The sequence below is a fragment of the Phaenicophaeus curvirostris genome, chromosome 14 (genome assembly GCF_032191515.1).
Source record: "Phaenicophaeus curvirostris isolate KB17595 chromosome 14, BPBGC_Pcur_1.0, whole genome shotgun sequence".
NCBI lineage: Eukaryota > Metazoa > Chordata > Aves > Cuculiformes > Cuculidae > Phaenicophaeus > Phaenicophaeus curvirostris.
Window position 1 is genome coordinate 12,403,668 of NC_091405.1, and position 19,185 is coordinate 12,422,852.

Consider the following 19,185-nt stretch of genomic DNA (forward strand, 5'->3'; position numbering starts at 1 on the left):
TAAGAACATCCTGACCTTTGTTGGAAATTGCAAGCAGGGAAAGGTCCCCGGAGACCTGTGCACTGAGCTGTGTGCATGCTCCTCCGCCACATCACAGGACCTGTGCAACTTCCTTCTCTGCTCCTGTCCACACCATGGGCTCTGGACCAAGCCACATGCTCCTCCCAGGCTGCATGAGGAACAGCAGGAGCCGGCCAGGGTCTGCGCTCCATCCCAACAAGGCTGTCATGGTGATAATAAATGCACAACAAACCCCAGCCCTTAGGAACCGAAACCTGACCTGCCCAACCTGACCCTGTGGGGCAACTTGCCAGCCCTGGCCGGGTGCCCCCTACTCGCCCAACGCTCCCCATCTGCTGCCTTTTGGTTCTCTGGGCTCTGCAGCCTCCAGGACCGGCTGGAGCTCCAGCAGAAGAGCGGCTGATGTGCTCATCCCTGGCTCAGCTCCTGCCTGCTGCCAGCTTGGTAAATCTGGGCTCTTGAGCTGCCTGCCGATGCCAGGCCCTGCCAGAGCTGCTGCTGGGTGGCTGCTCCAGCTGCCACTACCTGGGCTCCTCTCCGGAGCTGTCAGCTGGAAGCGGAGCCAAAGACACCTGCTCTGGTGGGGAGTTGCAGGGCAAGCTACGGAGAAGGCTGTACCTTCAGCAAGACTTAACCACCCTCCTCCATATGTCAGCCCTGTTTATTGCCTTCTCCTTGAAGCAGAGAGCAGGTGAGCAGCTCGTCTCCACTTTCTGCAGGGTGGGATGACAACCGTAGGTCCTTGCTGGCCTAGGTGGAGGCTGGTTTAAATTCACGGCCAGCCACCGTAACCTCAAAGCCTCTGCACTCTGGGACCTGCTTTCTTACTTTATGAAGAATGGGAAGCATGCATGTTCGGGGCAGACTCCTCCTGATGCCGCCTCCTCTGTGCAGCGCCCAGGCTCTCTGGCTGTGCCTGAGCTCCACCAGGACAAGCTCACTGGTGAGGTCTGCTCCGTCTCTGGCATCAGGCTGGTCCAGCCCTACTAGATGAGCCTCCACACCTATCCTGCCCACCCTTGACTGTCACCTCTGGGATGTCCCCGCAACCTGGGTTGATACCCTGCCTCTGACTGGCCTGTGAAACAGCAGCTCCTGCTGAGGGAGAGGCCACAGGGCTGGTTGAGGGACATGACAAAACAGGGTCCTTCCCGTGGCAGTGACCATCTGGGGCTACCCAAAGCAGCCAGGTGCTACGGCACACGTGTGTCCTCTGACACCAGCCGTGCCACTGACTCTGAGGTCAGGTTTGAGCCACTGTCCAGCTCCCCAGGCTGCTGATTCATCCACAGAGCCCTGCACGGCAGCAGCGAACCACACGCCACGTCCCCTCGATGCGGACAACGCCTGGTGATGCCGCAGCTGCCGTGCTCGACACCCTGCGCCCGGCACAGCGAGTGCAGGGAGTGCCAGGTCAGCGCCGAGGTTGGAGCAGGCTCTGGGCAAACAGCTGAGGTGGGGTGGTGACTAAGGGATGTGGGTTTCTTTGGGACTCCATGGCAACCACAATATTTGGGTGCTTCGGTCTGCAGCACCCGCTGGGAGCTTTGTGTGGGGTCGGGCTCTGAGCAAGGGAAGGCAGCGGCCACGATGGGCACTGGCTGGCTGCCTCCAGGGTTGCTCCAAGGGTGTCTCACCGAGTGGCACAGAGGGGACAGGTGCTCACCGTGGTGCCTGGCACGCCAGGGCAGATGGCATTCATCCCCACAGCCTAAGGCCTTTGGTTCTTGGTGTCATCCAGTGGCTGGTTCTTCTAGGGAGGGGCACGCTGCCTGTGTGGTGCAGGGGGACAGGGCAGGGGGGGCTGCAGGGGGAGAAGTGGCAGAGTGGTGAAGGATGGGGGGATGGAGGGACCTTGTGGGATGGTAGAGGGACCTTGTGGGGTGGTGGAGGAACCTCGGGGGGGGATGGAGGGGCCTTATAGGGTGCTGGTGGGGCCTCATGGGGTGATGGAGGCACCTTGTGGGGTGGTGGAGGGGCCGCATGGGGTGATGGAGGGGCCACAGGGGGTGATGGAGGCACCTTGTGGGGTGGTGGAGAGGCCGCATGGGGTGATGGAGTGGCTGCATGGGGTGATGGAGGCACCTTGTGGGGTGCTGGTGGGGCCACAGGGGGTGATGGAGGCACCTTGTGGGGTGATGGAGGGCCTGCATGGGGTGATGGGGTGGCGGAGGACGCCCCGGCGGTGGTCCGGGAGGGCAGCCCGGGCCGGTCTCCCCGCCCCGTGGGCGCTGCCCGGCCCGGGGGGGGCGGGGGGAGGCGGCCGGGCCCCTCCCGTCGCCGCGGCGGCGCCTTAAACCGGCGGCGGCGGCCGCGCCCCCGCTCAGAGCTCGGCGGCGGGAGGTGAGTGACCGAGCGGGCGGCAGCGAGCGGCTCCGGGACCCCCGCCCAGGGCTGCGGGGACCCGGCGGGGCGGGGGCGGCGGGGAGGGTCCCGGCTCCGCCATGCGGGAACGTGCGGGGCGGCGGGAGCCCCGCGGGAGCCCGGGTACCGGCGGCTGCTCCGCCCGCCGCGCCTCCCTAGCGACCGTTGCCAGGCAACGCATCTCCTCCCTGGCGACCGTTGCCAGGCAACGCCGCTCCTCCCTAGCGACCGTTGCCAAGCAACATAGAATCATAGAATCACCAGGTTGGAAGAGACCCACCGGATCATCGAGTCCAACCATTCCCATCAAAGACTAACCCATGTCCCTCAGCACCTCGTCCACCCGTCCCTTAAACCCCTCCAGGGAAGGTGACTCAACCCCCTCCCTGGGCAGCCTGTTCCAGTGCCCAATGACCCTTTCCATGAAAATTTTTTTCCTAATGTCCAGCCTTCTTAGCAACCGTTGCCAGGCAATGCCTCTCCTCCCTAGTGACGGTTGTGAGGCAGCACGAAGGCTGGTGATGCTGCACCCGTTGCTGCTCTTTGGTCTCTCACCGGGGCCCCGGGGTTCCCTGGCGCTGGGCAGGTCCCTGCTCTGAGCTGGCACTGGCACTGCAGTGCCTGCTCCTGGTTGCGGAGCTGTGTGCGCGGCACGTGGTGAGGGATGCTGAGCTGCCAGGGTGAGGCTGGCGAGGCGACGGCAGGCGGGGAGCCGTGTTTGGGCAGCAGCCGCAGGGCTCTGCCGGGGCGCCGAGGCCTGGCCGTGACTTGGCACCGCGTCTGGGCCAGCCCCGGGGGCTCAGGCTGCAGAGCCGCGTGCTGCCAGCTCGGCGCAGGGCGATGCGGCTGTTGGCAGAGCCAGCAGGCAGGGGAGAGGTGGGGCTGGAGGCAGGCGGTGGTGCCATTTCTCACGATCATCGGCAAGCGGGAGGAAGGCGGCTGCGTTGCGTCATTCCCGGAGAGTGTTCCCGAGGGGAAGGGCTGATGTGCTCACTCCTCGCCAGCCCCTGGAGCCGACAGCCTCGCTGCTGGCTCTCGGTCTCGAGCCGCCATCCTCCAAGACGCGTCTCGCCTGTTGGCCTTGGGGCTTGTCCGAGGCTGCCACCAGCCCTCACCCGACGCGTGCCGGCTCTGCCAGCGCCTGCTCCTGCCGCAGTCCCTCCACCCTCGTCAGCTCTTCTCCTCCTCCTGCCCTCACAGACCCAAGAGCGGAGCCGGCTGGGATCAACCAGCCAGTGCCTGGGCAGTAACGGGCCCCCCTGCCCCTGTCCTGCGGCCCCATGGCTGGGAGCACCGAGATGGCATCCCTGGAGGAGAGCTTCCGCAAATTTGCCATCTACGGCGACACCAAAGCCACGGGGCAAGAAATGAATGGGAAGAACTGGGCCAAGCTGTGCAAAGACTGCAAAGTCACTGATGGCAAAAGCGTCACCGGCACCGACGTGGACATTGTCTTCTCCAAGGTGAAGTAAGTGACGCAACGTTCTGGGGCTTTGGGGCCTCCGGCTGCTCAGAGGCCGAGGATGCTCGTGCGGTGTGGGCAAGGGGGGTGGCGGTCCCTGGCTGCTACCCTGGCTGCGTGTCCAGACCACCCACCATGGAGCAGCGGGGACAGCCCTGTGGTGTTCTACCTTCAGGGCTATTTGGAGGTGTGGTGATAGATGGATCCAGGCGCTTGGCGTGGATGAGAATCTTAGGTTTTGGTGCAAAAAGCTGTGCCCACGCTACCGCTCCCAGGCAGCGGGTGGGCCCGGCTCGTTCTCTCAGGTTCCCATCCAGCACAGTTGCCACAGGGAGCAGAGGTGGGTGCTCGGGGGTGTCCTGTGGGACTGGCCACACCCAGCCCTTGGGCTGGCCAGCCAGTACATGGACTTGGCAAGGGCTCTGGTGTTTGCTCCTCGCAGACACAGCTAAAGCCACCTGGGACTGTTTTTCGGGTCCCTGAGGGCACAATAACACCTGAAGCAGGAGCGAGGATGGGTGGAGAACATGCTCTGTCCATGTCCTCTGTCCAGGCACTCCCTTATTCCCTGATAGGGCTGTGAGAAACATTTATTCACTGGTAAAATATCGAAAAGGACAAAGTCTTCAAAGCAAAGGCAATAATATTTTTATTTTACAATTCAGCGCTGAATTGGATGCCCTTCTGAAAAAGGCATAACGTCTTACAAAAGCAGTGGGTATATCTACTAGTTTTAGACAAAGAACCGTATAAATCTTCAAAGAATGCTCATTATTTTTTGGATTATGCAACCATGTCTGGCGACTTCCTTCAGGTTATCTCTCGACCTAAGGCAGCTACATCTTGCTAGACAGCTAAGCACATCAATAAATTCTTGCAACTCTAAGAGAGCGTTTATTCTTTCAGGTTATTTATCCATGTCTGGAGATTGTCTGCATATTATCTCTTGATACAAGACAGATTTACATGGCAAGATAATTAAGCATACAAACCAGCTGCAGCAAAACTTATCAATTAATTCTCAGAGGGCCAGAAGGGTCTGAGCGCCAGGAGGTTTTTGGCACATGGGTGGGTCGCGGTGCTGCCCTGGAGATGAGGACCAGGGAGAGATGCTCTATGCATGTTCTTCTGAATTTGACCAGAGAAGGGCTACCCCCTGCCAAGGGAGAGAGGGTGTTGAGCATCCCTTGAAGGCTGTGAGCAGTGGGAATGGATGTGTCCCCCCTCCTGCCACCAGCACCAAAGGTCCCAGGGCACTTCCATGCAGGGGTGATGTTTTTGGCAAGAGAGACTTTTAACAATATGTGACTGAAAAGCTCCTGGAGCTCAGCACCAGCCGTGCCCAGCCTGACCCATTGCCCTGGCCATTGCCACGTCTTGGAGGAGGGTGAGGAACCCAAATCTGATGGAGGACAAAGCCAGGGTCTCCCCAGTGCAGCTTATCCCACTGCAACTCTTTTTGGAGGCACAACCTGAAGATAAGCTTACAGAAGTCTGGATTTTGTGCTTGCAGGGGGAAGACAGCCCGAGTCATCAACTATGAGGAGTTTAAGAAGGCACTGGAGGAGCTGGCCCCCAAAAGATTTAAGGACAAGAGCAAGGAGGAGGCGTATGAAGCCATTTGCCAACTGGTGGCAGGGAAGGAGCCCATTAATGTGGGCGTCACAGTGAGTGAAGAGCCCCTTGGCCTCTGGCAAAGGGAGGAATGGTTGGGAAGAGGGGATGGAGCTCTGCCTGCAGCACAAACGCTTTCCAGGGGCCCCTGTGGCCCTGGGCAGGCTGGGGAGGGCTGGGGGCTGCACAGGTCTGGTGGACACGGCAGCACATCCGGGTCCCCGGTGGGTGTCAGGAGCTTGTGTGGGGCAAGGGGTGAAGGGGACAGAACATGTTCTCGACTCCCGTGTCCTGTCTCCCCATCACAGAAAGCCAAGACGGTGGGGGCTGTGGAGAGGCTGACAGACACCTCCAAGTACACGGGCTCCCACAAGGAACGCTTCGATGAGAGCGGCAAAGGCAAGGGCAAGAGCGGGCGGGAGAACATCGTGGACACCAGCGGCTACGTCAGCGCCTACAAGAACGCGGGCACCTACGATGCCAAAGTGAAAAAATAGGGACGGCTGCCTGTGGCGCCCACTGCCCTGCTCCCTGTGCGTTGGCTGCGGGGCCGGCGCTCACGTCAGCTTTGGGACATGGGGCCCAAGAGGCTGTGCTGAGGCCAACCCCAGGTTGGTGGGATGTCAGCTGCCCAGTGCTGATGTGATTGGGAAGTTGTCGGGCTGCGTGCTCTGCCCTAGTGTTCTGTCTGTCCTTTGCTGTGCTGTGACCCCTCCCAGCCTCTCCTGTCACCCCCAGCATCCTGCCGTCACCGTACTAACAGCACTGCTCCTCAGGGCTCCCCTGCCCCGCTGGCACCCACACCTTCCCTACCTCATCCCCGGCTTTCAGGGCACCCTTCCTGCCATTCCCACTGGAGATCACAGCCCGTCCCCCCTGCAGAGCTCCCGGGGACCTGCCTCAACCCTGCTGCAGCCACACCACAGCCACATCCTTCCTTCCCCACCGGTGCCCTTGCCGTGGGTCTGCCTGGCACCGCAGGAGGAGGCTCAGACCTTGTGGTGCTGCCGAGATGCTCCCAGCCTGGCCCTGGGATGCGACCTGGAAGCGCTTGGTGTCACCCGGCTGTGGGCAAGGTCTCCAACCTGCACCCCTGTGGCCTCCCGCTACCTTCGTGAAGCCCAAACCAAAGGATGCTGCAGACCCGCGCTGTAACCCGGCTCTGCAATAAAACCCCGTCCGCACTGATGCCCTCGGTCTGGTTGTGTTGAGTGGATTCGAGCAGCGAGAGCCCCGTTGGGAGGCTCCGCCGGCCGTGCCACCCAGGGCAGTCGCACCACGGGCTCGGCCTGGCCGCGGGCGGCTTTTGGCAGCTCCTGGCTGCCCCTCGAGTTGCCCGAGCAACTGCGAGAACACAAACACGAGCGCCTGGCTCCAGCTCCTGCTCTGTTTGCAACCAAACACACGCGCTCCTGGTAACAATCGCTGGGAACAGGCTGCGCTCCAGGATGGGACGGCAGCTCGGGATGGGCTGGCGGGTGCTGGGGTGCCCAGGGCTGGGGGCAGGAGCTGCAAGGACAGAGCCAGCTGCAGCGCTGCCCGGTGGCATCACCAGCCTTCCCAGCAAGGTGCCCCCCTTGAGCCTCAGCCGCGTCGCTGGCACCGCCTGTGCCAGGAGGGACGGATCAGGGCGACACGTGTAGCTTGAGTGAGCTTCCTCCCTGCCAGTGCACGTCCCAGCACCTTCTGCATCCCAGCCACCTGCTTTTAGAACACAGTAAAGGGAAGAGGCTGTCCCCCCTGGGCTGGTTTCAGCCTCTCCCCATTGAGGGTCTACTGGTGCAGGCTGAGGGAGAGGGCAGGGGGTGATGTTATCTCTCCTGCAAGCAGCGCAGAGGGACTTGTGGCTGGCTGTGCCCCTAGATGCTCTTTCTGAGATCCAATGTTCCTCCTTGGAGAAGCTGTCCTCACTGGATTGGGAGCCTTTAACCCTTTGCTCGCTCCCATTGCCTGGCTGCAAGGATGAGGTGCAAAATTCCCAGGGTGAGGTTGTCCTGCGTTGCCTCTGTGGTCCATGGAGGTGCCGTTCATGGCCCCGTCCTCGTGCAGACTTGGAAGCTTTGCGAAGGAGGAACATTTTGGGAAGAGGTGAGCAGCCTCATGGGTCTCTGTGCTCTGGCTGTACGTGGCACTGCTGGTGGAGCTGTGGGTGCTGATGTGTTTTTGGTACTGGGAAGGGGGTTCCTGCCTGGTTTTATGTTTGCATGTGGCAAGAGCACGGCATTGAGGAGCAGTGATTGTTCCTCCTCCAGCTCCACCTCTGCCTCTGAGGTGGGGACGCAGCCGCTCAGCTGTCCATGCAGCAGCTGCCGAACACTCACTGTTCGGAAGCCTTCAAGGAAGATGGATGGATCCTCACTTGGAGTTACCTCCATAAGTTCATCCAGAAGCTCGGGGAGCCGAGCCGCTGCTGTTCAGGTGACGGAGCAGCCAGGGCAGGGACTGTGGGATCTCTCCTGGACAGCCAGCCGGCCAAACCTTACCATCAGCTGGTTGTTCCATGTTCTGAATCCTGAACATAAGGAGCTTCTTCGCAGCCTGTGAAACCACATCAGAGGTCAGTCAGTAGCTAGCAGTTCCCACCCAGCCTGTAAGTGCTCCTTACCTGCTCCAGCCCCTCTTCAAATTTTCCACCATTCACTCCACAGCTCACATGGGACCTTCCCCCTCCGACCATCTCCTTGTTCCCAAGAAAGTGGCTCCTGCACATTCTGTTCCCTGCACGGGGACAGGGCTGGGTGGTGGGGCTACCAATGGCCAAACCACTCTAGCCAGGCTGGTTGGCACCTCCGAGTCCGGTACCTCGGTCCTGCCAAACCAACCCCAGGAGAACTAGTGCCAGTAAAGACCCAACAGGGTCTAATATCTGCAAAGTGCCTAAGATCAACCTGAAAATATGTCACTTTTCTCCTGAAGTGCTGGAAACAGCTTCCTGGGGAGGAAAAAAGAAAAAAAAAAAAAGTGTTGGTTTGGGTCTTTACCAAAAATAGAAAACCATCTAAATACTGATGTAGTGATCTCCAGGGGAGCTACTGGCTCTGTGTTTGTGTGTGTGTGTGTGTGTGTGTGTGTGTGTACAAGGCTCACGCTGATCATCATTGCATGAGGGTGTGAAGGCCTTTCAGAAAAAGTGTCTGGAGCACCAGGGCTGTGATCTGGATTACGGATACACAGCATGGTTGAAGTCAGGTGGAGACATCACCTTCCTGGGAGTTACGTGCAAGGAATATGGCCCTTACACATCAGCATCCACGACTAACGTGGACGGGAAAGCGGAGTCCACAGGGCGGCTGGCACCGAACACAGGACGGACAAGGACAAGCCCTTGAGAAGACTGTAACCTGAAGGAACTTCCATGAGACCTGCAGCGCTTGGTTTTCTTCCCGGTGAAGCTTGTAGTGGTGTCACAGGTTGCTGAGACAGCAGAGACCTTGAAATATTAGTTGCAGAACTACTTTCTGTGATGAAAAGTGACACAGCCCAAACAAAAGGGCTTGGAGCCGTTTCCTCCGCGCTAATAAATTTGCTCTGGCCGAGCATTTGCTGAGGTTGGCTTCATACCAGCTCGAGAAAGACATTTTGCTGCCAGTGTGTAATTCCCTCACAGTGGAAGAGCCAGCGGGCGGAAGGCGTCTCAGCCGGTATTTATGCTGTTTGCATTGATCCGACGCCCAGACGTGAAGCTTTTTTTTTTTTTTTCTTTTTTTCCATTTGTTTCTTCCCCTTGGCTGCTCTCCGGCCCCACTCCCGCAGCGGGTGGACACGCCAGACCTCGCACCCAACGCTGCCACCGCGAACACTCACCTGTTCCACACTTCGGACAAACCCAGACCCTCTCACGGGCTGATGTCCAGCTTTCCAGTGGGACCCGTGGGCCAGGAGGCTCAGCTGAGTGGTTGTGGTGGATGCAGCTGTAAAAATGTATTCTCTGCCCCCAGGATCACTTCCCTAGAGAGTTTCTAAAATTATCTTGGGGTCACATCTGTGCTTAAGGAAGCACTTCGCATTTTGACAGCAAGTTGCGTGCGTGGAATTAGGATTTTGGCTCATCTGAGAGGTCATATTTCCCTGGGATGAGTGGTTTGACCAGAGGTGCTGATGAGGACTGATGCCTGTTCCTTGAGGATGTAGATTCATTCCTAGAAGAGAGAGATGCTGGATACTGATAAACCCAGCAAAGTCTCACCCTTTCTGTCCCTGCCTAGGAGCAGCAGGAGGACCTCAGAGCTGCCGTTGTTCCCAGACTCTTCTCCAGCAGTGAGCATCCCTCCGTGGGGTGTATCGTGCGGGTAGAGCGCAGATCGCTGGGCTCACTCCAGGCAAAACACCTTCCCTATCAAGTTGTACCCGCGCTGCCTTCCTCAGTACTTTTCCATTCCACCAGCCGCCTGATGGACAGCGTTATCCAAAAAATACAAACTGGGCTCTAAAACCATGTTCAGATGAGATTCAGAGAGCAGCTTGTGTTGTACCCTGGTGGGTGAGGCTCTTTCTCAGGGGTATAAATCTAAACCTGGCACTAGAACTTCAGCTCCTTGCAGCCAGTACCCCGAGGGGTGGGTTTGACCACAAATGTTAAATGCAACACTTCATCGCCCGCTACGTGTTGCCAGCTCTGTGCTGGGATATAGATTTAGTACCATTTTAGAGGGAACTCAATTAACTAAATTACCGTCTTCCCAGCCTGGTGTGGTTTCAGATGAAAGGTTACGATACAGGAGTCATCTCTCATAATGTACAAGCTGACCCGTGGCTCTCCTCCAGCCTTTCGCTCAGCTGCTGCGTCAGATAATCTGTTTGTGATAAGACAAGACAAAAAGAATTCCTAATCCACAAAAAAGAGTCACAAATTTTAAGAGAAATTATCACTTTAAAGTTTTACCAGTGACAGGTAGGTCCCTAAGAGCCATCACAAGGATGCTGGTGATGCTTCTGAAGAGATAAATGACACTGAGTGCCACGTGGTATGAATAAGTCAATGCTTATGTCGGTGCTTTGAAGTATTTGGCTTAAACGTGCTTCTAAATAAAAGAAAAAAGACATTTTTCAAAGCATTCCTGCATAGGTGTGCAGAAATTAACCTAAACAAACTATAAATCCTGAAACAAAAATATATTCAGGCATTTTGGCAGGGAGCTTAGGTGATGTCAGAAAACAAATCTAAACAGAAATGTTTCTATGGATGTTTGGGGTTTTTTGAAGCCTAATTGGAAACAGATTTTTAGCTTTGGATTTAAACATTTCCCTGCAGCATCTGCAATGCTACCCGACATTACGCATTTTAGTCTCCAGGAGACTGTGGTACCCAGAACTGTTGGATCACACAGGGTCAAAGCTACCTAATCCACGGAGATGGACAAACACTTCATCACGTTATCAACTTTCTGAGACTTGGGAAATGGTTTTTGTGAGCTGAATTTAAGTAAGAAGAGTGAATGTGTTTCTCTTATATTATTTGATTATTTTATATATTTTGATAGGGAAAGTAAACATGGGGATTTGTTTTCTGATTTTATTCCAAAATAATTAAGACTTTTCTTTTTAGTCCTGATAAAACTTACTCTCTCTAAGCGTAAATTATCTAGATATTGTGAGATATGTTTTTGTTTCGGTGTTTATGACTTTCTTTTGATGTTCAGTATGCCAGACACTTGTACTGCAGGGTACAACACAGGCTGCGCTGTGGGTGCACCTTTAGCAAAAAAAAAATAGTTTTTATTGATGAGATCATTGCATCCCTCTTCAGATCTGGGGAGGTTTTACAGCAGGGATAGCTAAACTAGACTAGTTCAGCTGAAAAAATAGATCCTCTGCCCCCTCTGCTGGTATCTCTGCAGTGGTACCCGACCAGAGGGACACGGGATGCCCAAAGAGGACAGGGCACCCTCCCTCCATATGTCTATCAGTCTAGTAGGTCACTAATTTTATCAGTCCTCAGAAACCGAGATGATATAACCCCCCCAGCCTCCCGAGGATGCTTCCTCAAGGAGTTTCGCTCGCCCCTGAGGTAGCTCAGCATCGCCCTTTACAATGCAAATAGCTTATGAGGGATACTCATGTTCCAGGGCTAAGAACGTTTCTGGGGATGCGGGCTGTCCTAGCAGCAGAAATACCTCATAGGATGGATTAGACACTTTCCCATGGCTGCTTTCAATTTTTGATTAATTACATGAAGTAGTAAATAGAAAAACTTTACTTATCTTGATAGATTTTAGAGAATTTAAAGGAGGAGAAAGATATTTTACACATCCAGCCTGCAGATACACCAGTAGCTGAAAGTACATCTCTGAATTACTGGAGAATGCAAAAAAAGCACGTACAATGCGTGATTCCCTATGGAAAATGCCACGGTGAATGTCCCACATGAGAAAAGTGTTGTGAGTGGAGGGGATGACTCCTAGGGATGTTGGGAAAGGGAGAGAGGCAGTGATGCTGCTGCTCTGCCACTAGCAGCACTTTTGTGGTGGCCTGGGGTTTGTGATTTCTCAGTTTACCTGGGGATAGGCACGGAAGCGCAGCCACCGCCTCGATGTACTGATCCAGAAAGGGCCTAGCTAGGTTGGTCTCATTCTTTGCCTCGGAGATGTAAGTTCATAGAATTTTAATAAAAATTGACCCAGCCCCTTTTTGGAATGTTTAAATTTCCTCGTAGCAGCTGAGGGTCAGGAAAAGCCTTTTTGTTCAGCCCTCTTTGAACAGTGATTTTGTTTAGTTGGGAGTGTTTGTAGCAGCCTTCTGCTTCAGGTAATGAAGGAGACGTCCTGCATCTTTCTCAAGGAGAAGCAGGGTTTATTTAGCAGCAGACCAGCTGTGCTTTGGGCAGTCGCGTTCCCCCAGCGCTCGTCCCTCTCCTGCCTGCTGCTGCAGAGAAGCTTTTGCACTCGGATTCCTTGAACTGAAAAATGTTTGACCAGCAGCTGGGCTGCTTGCTCTTTCCCTGAACCCTTATTTAGCCAAATCAAAGAAAGGACTCCTCTCTTTCTGCTAGCATATTTGTTAATGTTACTATTTGCTCAATAATATTAGAAGAATTATTAGAGTTCTGGGGCAGTTACTTCATGTTTTATTTTAAGCACAGCGTGCTGATGCAGTGCTCTGCTGTTCCCAGTATAAAAACTCTGCGGTGCTGAGGATGACAGCTGACACTTCTCAGCACAGCAACTCAAGCAGGGCATCATCAGTCTCACCCTGTCAAACACCCAATTAGAAAAAACATCATTTCAACCTCCCACCGGAACTTGGAGTATTTAGGGGCCCCAGGGAAAACCGCTTATTCCACTGCCCGTTTCCTTTTCTGTGGCCGAGGTTCCCCCGCCGAAAGCAACATCCAATGCAAATGATTTAATATAAAGAAAATAACCTTTATTAGACAAATCCATCAAACCCTGAAAAAACAGTGTCAGGTAAACATTACTAAAGGTTTTTTTCCAGCAATGCAGAAACCTTTGAAACTGAGAAATTCAGGAAGTTTCACGTTCCTCTTGTTGCATCAGTATATTCCCTCTCTTGTAACTTGAATCATCACTGTCTCAACAGCCTCAGACTCTTGCTTTAACTCAGCAGTTCTTTTAGAACAAGAAGTCCTAAAATCTTCCCTGTGCAAGTGTTTCCCACACAATTTTGTACAGAGGTGTCAAACTGTTCTCTTACTGTTTAAAAAACCCCAGCTTATTAAAAATAAACAAGTGTTTCATGTTGGGTACAGGAATTTCCAAGAACATGGTCTGTGGTCTGGTGGTGGCTGAGGTGGCTGTGAGGTCTCATGCCTTGGACCACAGCACTGGGCTTCCCCCTTCCCACAGCTACTGGGAGAAAACAAACCACAGTTAAACAACCAACTGCTCCACCTGCTTCCTGGGGCTCAACATGACACCGCCTCTTTCACACCTGGGGGAGCCCAATTTGCAGAATTTCATAAACCAGGTGTAAACAGGAGCTCGGCAGCAAGTGACTACAGTTTCCAAGAATGCTCATTTTCAATTCGGCTAAGACCTGGGCAAGCGTGTCACATCAACAAAGCAAGCTGCCCTGTTTCTCATGAACAGGCACCCCTGGAACACAGAGCACATCTGTCCTCATGAGAAACAGCTACTTCAGCTAACGTGCGCTTCAGGCTCAGCGCCACAACCAACTCTTCATCCTCAACCCCTGTTGGGCTCAGACACCACCACCCAAACACCTCAAACGCGTCACAACGGTGGGACTGATGTACCTGGAGATGGGCTGAGCGGAGGTAAAGCAAGCAGCCAGCTTGCCCATCACCCCAAAGGCTGTGCCTCAGCGCTCTCGGCCTCACTCCTAGTGATGTCTCTGCTCCCTGCTCGGCCTCCGCCTTCTCCACCAGCATCAGGGGAGACTCTAGGCACTGCCGCCCAGGATTCCTCCTGCCCTGGGGAATGCGCTCACGGCTTAGCTGGCTGTTGGTTAGTGTGGGAATTGCACAGAGACTGGAAGAGCTGTCAGGTGGTTAAGACAGCGAGAAGCTCAGCACAGAGGCACCGGAAAAATCGCCTGAAGAAACAATTCACTGTAACAATGAAACTGGTTTTAATAAAACAGAAGTGTTAAGCCAAGAAAATAAATTATTGCTATGATAGACTTATTTAGAACATAAGGAAGGACGTTAAATCTTGAGCTCCAGGTCAAATAACCCTGAAACAGAAACTTAGACTACTTTTCTTAAATACCTCGGTTTCTCTTCATACCCTTCCAAAAACTTTATAAAATGTGCAGCTTGCAGAACAAACAGTAACAGAGTCACTTGTAACAAAAATCTGTACAGCTCATAGCTTTAAAAATAACACTTTTTTTTTTTTTTTTCCAAACTGCTATGTTATTATTACTCATAAATACAGGGCTAACAAGTTTGAATGCCCAAGGTCCCATCCAACACCAAAGCTGTTGCACGTCATTGACAGAAACCCCCCTGGGACCCACCCCCAACCCAGAGGTCAGGCTTGGGACTGGTTGGAAGATCCTGAATATGGGTAAAAATAAAGATCTTCATGGATGAAGACTCTCATCTCCTGCTGGTCAGAGGCCAGGGGTCTTCAGGGAGTTTGAAATGGCAATCAAACCTGGAACATAGCAAGGCACAATGGATTAGATCAGCTGCCCTGGTCAGCAGCGATTTTGCCAAACCAGCTGAAACTCACCATTTGTCAGAGCCATGTTTTAGTGGGGAAAGAACATTTTACTGGAAGAGCCTTGCAGGAGAAGTGCATCTTTTCCCCTGTGGGGAGGGCTGCCTCTGCACCATAGGACCCCCAAAAAGGCTGCATGTTGCTGTCCCAGCAGCAGCAGGCCAGGAAATCCCTCTGCATCTGCGGCCATGTCACAGGTCTTGTCTATGACCACCCCAGAAGGAGCTCTGAGGCTTAATTTTTAACCATGGCTGATTCTGTTTGGCTGGTTATGAACTTCAGCACCTGCAGATCACAAGCCATGGGCCTGCATGCTTGGAACGGGCCTGCATGCTTGGAACATCCCCACGGTACCAAACCTACGAGCCATCTACCACTCCATGCCTTGACATGCCAGACAAGCCCTAACCTTGCTCCTCTCACATCCTCCGCTCCCTGGGATAAGGGAGGCCAAATCCCAAGGACGGAGAGGAAAAAGCTGAGCCAGAAGCAGACTGGCCTGAGTGGACTGTGACACAACTTTCCCAGGGCAGCCACCCACGCGCAGGAAACCCTGTGTGATTGTGTCTTTCCAGGGCTCACCCCTCCTCAGACCAGCAGCGATTTCCTCACAGACAAGGCATCCTCGAGAAATCAGTAAGTACAGGAGCACCATCTGGCAGCTCCCTTGGCACACCCTGACCACAACACCTGGCAGGTTCCTCTGCCTGGTGACAGGCAGTTTCCCTCAGAAGTTCAAAGGAAACTGGGATAAATCCAGCTGGGGTACAATACCGTGGATATCCCAAGGCAGCTCAGAGGCACTAGTGAAGAGCAGGATTTGGGCAAGCAGCCACAAGAAACAGATTAGTGGTTAGACAGCTGGACAGTGTTCAGAGGAAGGAAGTTCATCTGAACACTGATGACTCGGTGGAGCTCAAGCCTCTATGACCTGAAAGTGATTTTGCCTCTTTTGCTTCTGCTCTTTCAAAGCTGGGAGGCATCAGAGCAGCTGTTGAAGAGGGAGCCATCTCTGTGGAAGCCAGTCTTCTCTAACCAGACAAATCAGAGACTCGGAGGCTCCTCATCAAGAAGCAGGGGCTGAGATTCTCCTGACTGAGCTATGGACAAACCTGACCAGCACTCAGAGCTGCTGGCAAGTCTCCTACAGGGGCTACTTACAACAACTCTGCTTCCTTAGGCGGCATACGTGTGCTCACACTGTTGTCGAGGGACTTATGGTGACCTGGCCTGCTTTCTGCAGAGGAGAGAAGCCAGCATTAGTACGGCGTTAGAGGACAACAGCATCAGGACACAATCTTGTGGGAAGGCAAGTGGCTGAGAACTGTTGGGAATGAGAGAAGACACTCTTGACATCTCAGAGCAACGTGCTCCCGCTCCTCCCTCTCCTGACTCACCAAAAAAGGCCCAAACCTCCAAGCAAAGGAGCTCAGCAGCACCTGCAGCAGAGCTCCATCCCAGGAGGTTATGCACATACCCCAGCCCACGACAGCATTGAAGTTTCTGTGCATGCAGACCCCTTTCCTGGTGGCGCCTCCAGAACTAAAGGTCCTTTCCAGTGCACCTCCTCACAGATCTAGGCCACCACAGGGAGGGAGGCTCTCGCAACAGAGGGGTTTTGAGGGTCCCAGAGGCGGCAAAGGGAGGAGTCACTTCCCCACAGTGACTCCCAGCCCAAAAGCAGCATCTTCAGCCCTACCATGAGTGGTTTGGACTGGGGAGGCAGTTGTAGGAACAGGCAAAGCAAAGAGAGCATTTTGGGTGTTTGCACTTACGGCAGAAACGTACTGGCTGTTGGTGAACCTGGGCTTCTCCTCCATCACAGAGCTGTGTTGTGAGCCGAGGGGCATGTAGGGGGGTGAGCCCATGTCTTCACAAAAGCTTTCCTGTGGGATGCTGGAGACACAGCCGCTGTCAGAGCCACTGGAGCCGCTGATCGACATGCAGTGCGATGACTCCGAGATCTCTGTTGCTGGGGAAAGAGAAGAAAGTCACTCCGATGACCATGAATTTGGCCTATGTGACCTGTGCCACATACACTCGATAAGGTACGTGTTTGCAGGGGCACTGGCCGCACAAGCCCACAGTTAAGCCACGGCCTCTCTGGGCCTCTTTAAAGCCATAGGCAGCAACGGGGACCTTGGAACAACCCAAGGAAGCACGGGGACCATACGTACTCAGTGACGGCTGGCTGCTCGTCTCGTGCTCCAGCTCATCTTCCTCAATGCAGGTGCCAATGTCGAAGGGGCGGCTGGGGGCCAGGACACCTGGCAGCAGCACCTGGTCCATGTATGTGTGGAGGTTGAGGGGCCCCAGCAGGGAAGAGGAGGAAGGGCTGTATGCAGGGGGAGTGCTGCCAACAGAGAACTGTGACTGTGTCCTCTTGTATGGGTTGGAATGGTCAAACAGAGACACCGCAATTGATGCTCTGGTCCTGGCACCTGCCAGAAAACATACCAAAAAAGTCCTGAGCACCGGTCCTGCCTGGCTCACATGGAGCTAGGGGGCAGGAACAGCTGGCACTCACCTCTGCCTTTCATGATGTAATCAATAGCACGGTCATTGATAGCTGCCTCACTGGGTTTGATATCCAGGAATGGCTTGTTGCCCACACCCATGGAGACCATCTCCTGCATACGTATTTCTGGAGAGGAAGATACCGACAGCCACATCGTGAGGTTGACCTATCCTTCCTCACAGGCACTATACAGCCCCAGGCCACCGCACTCCTGGGCCAAGCTGCTCCTGAACTACTGAAATTAGATCTGTTCTCCCCTTGCTCTCCAGGCCTGAGGGATTTCCACAGACAAGCAATCATGCTCTGCTCAGCGCCATGCCACCTGTGAGAGCAGTGCCAAGCGGGAAGCCTGGGGCAGAGAGGCAGCTGGAGCTGCCACTCCAGAGGCAGCTCAGCTGTTGGGAGAGCAGCGAGCCTGTCAGGAGCACAGCCCGGGCTCACAGGGCAGGGAACCCTGGGTGAGTATCTCCCGCTTCTCTCGTGGAGTCCAGATGGGCGTCTACAGTCACACAGAGCTTGGAATGGTCAAGTTCCCTGGGGATGAGTGACAGGGAAGGGACATGCAGCCAAGCCCAGCACATGCTCCTGAGGCGGCATGCTGGCACACAGCTGCTTGCTGCACAGAGCTGCCTGCGAACAGGCTCCAAACCTACTCAGGACAGCACGAGCTGAACAGGGCTCCCGCACCTTTTGCGGCACAGACGCCCTGGGAAGGAATCACACCTTTATTGCGGGCTGCCTGCTGCCACAGGATCTTGGCAATATCACTGGTCCAGGCCTGCTTAGTCTCAGCTGAGCTGGCCTGGAGGATGTACGTGTCACTGGACTTTCGCCTTCGGAACCAGATCTCAAAGCGCAGGCCACTGTCTCCCGAGTTCTCCGTCAGACCTATGTCTGCGGTCTGTCAGAAAAAGGAAAAGCAGAGCATCAGCTGGGGCTCTACTAGGAGCAGAATGGGAAAACTCTGCCTGTACCCTGAGCCAGAGTTAGCCTCAGCTTGGCAGACCCATTCGGAAGAGCGTGAGGGTCTGGACAGAAGCAGGTACAATATGGACACAGCTGAGCAGGGACAGTTCAGGCAATTCCCAGTGCTTCATCCAGTCAACATCACATCCCTGCTATGCACACACTGCCTTTCTCTCACACTCTACGTCCCCCAGAGAATTTTGGCCCCACATCTCACAGCTCTTCTGAAGGTGATCCTGCTCCCCATTTCAGAGCCACATGTCCCTGAGGAAACCAGCCAAGGATATCTCCTGCACAAGAGGGAGCTGCAGGGCTGACCTTACCTTGAAGGACCGCTTGTAGATATACACATCGAAGCCACCCTCGATCCTCTTGGGCTTGCTGAACAGGATCAGGTCCTCAAAGAGGAAGACGTGTCGCTGGCATTTCCTACGTCCCAGCCAGATGGTAAACTCGTCCTGCCGCACCAGCTGCCCCTGCTCCTTCAGGTTCACCTGGACACAGGAAACATCCTGGTAAGACGCCGGCAGAATCGGATCCAGGCAGCCCCAGGCCTGAACTTGGAGAGCAGGGTCCCAAGTGGCTGTGGCCCACACAGTGAAGAAGTGACAGCTACCTGTCATCTTAGGAGAGCTTTAGAAGAGGTAAAGTGGCAGGGCATTGTTAGAGGCCACATCAGGCTGACACAACTGGCTCACAGCTCAGAGGAGACCTGCACCTCTCCTAGGCATAGCCCACAGATGACCCCCTGCTGTCACCCTGCACAGTTCCGTGACATACACTGGACTGGCAGCTGCAGGAAGCAGCCAAAGCATTATCTTAAGGGGAAGAGAGCTGTAGAGGAAAGGAGTCCCATCAAACTGCCAGGAGTACATCTGGGTCAGAAGGCCAGTCCCTCAGTTCTTCCTGTCCACATCCATCTTCCTCCACCCTGAGCCTTGTAGTTTGTCCTCCTCCAGTGCTGCACTTTGCAGGCCTCTCCTTAAGAGTCCCACCTAGCTGATTTTTGCCTACGCCTGGCAACAGCATCAGTTTGAATTCCTTCTTGCAAACTTCCTGACCCTACTATCACCAGCTCAAAAGAGATGGAAGGGCTC

General features: G+C 54.6%; 2 protein-coding genes across 6 annotated transcripts in view; one reads left to right on the forward strand and one right to left on the reverse strand.

Annotated features, from left to right (window-relative positions):
* Positions 1-3,565: 3,565 nt before the first annotated feature.
* Positions 3,566-6,649, forward strand: TPPP3 (tubulin polymerization promoting protein family member 3). Its single transcript, XM_069868216.1, has 3 exons — positions 3,566-3,853; positions 5,361-5,514; positions 5,770-6,649. Exons 1-3 carry the CDS (start codon positions 3,666-3,668, stop codon positions 5,956-5,958), a joined length of 531 nt encoding a protein of 176 aa, XP_069724317.1. The 5' UTR covers positions 3,566-3,665; the 3' UTR covers positions 5,959-6,649.
* A 6,152-nt stretch (positions 6,650-12,801) lies between these two features.
* The window catches only part of PLEKHG4 (pleckstrin homology and RhoGEF domain containing G4), an 82,695-nt gene continuing 76,311 nt past the window's right edge, over positions 12,802-19,185 (reverse strand). The window contains exons 18-24 of one of the 5 annotated variants that reach the window (XR_011338444.1): positions 18,412-18,582; positions 17,810-18,023; positions 17,132-17,248; positions 16,782-17,045; positions 16,393-16,576; positions 15,766-15,841; positions 12,802-14,538 (exon numbers count right to left, since the gene is read on the reverse strand). Coding sequence is in view for 4 of the 5 variants with exons in the window: in XM_069868205.1 (XP_069724306.1) it covers positions 14,481-14,538; positions 16,393-16,576; positions 16,782-17,045; positions 17,132-17,248; positions 17,810-18,023; positions 18,412-18,582 (1,008 nt within the window). In the remaining variant the exon portion in view is untranslated. Of the gene's footprint in view, positions 14,539-15,765; positions 15,842-16,379; positions 16,577-16,781; positions 17,046-17,131; positions 17,249-17,809; positions 18,024-18,411; positions 18,583-19,185 lie in introns of all 5 variants that reach the window. The other 4 variants (XM_069868206.1, XM_069868205.1, XM_069868208.1 and 1 more) reach the window with 4 other exon arrangements.

What these genes read in the sequence shown, in the direction of transcription:
- TPPP3 (XM_069868216.1), top strand. Translation starts at nt 3,666, where the DNA reads ATGGCTGGGAGCACCGAGATGGCATCCCTGGAGGAGAGCTTCCGCAAA. An exon ending in ATTGTCTTCTCCAAGGTGAA is followed by an intron (nt 3,854 to 5,360) that starts GTAAGTGACGCA and finishes TTGTGCTTGCAG; the next exon opens with GGGGAAGACAGCCCGAGTCA. An exon ending in CCATTAATGTGGGCGTCACA is followed by an intron (nt 5,515 to 5,769) that starts GTGAGTGAAGAG and finishes TCCCCATCACAG; the next exon opens with AAAGCCAAGACGGTGGGGGC.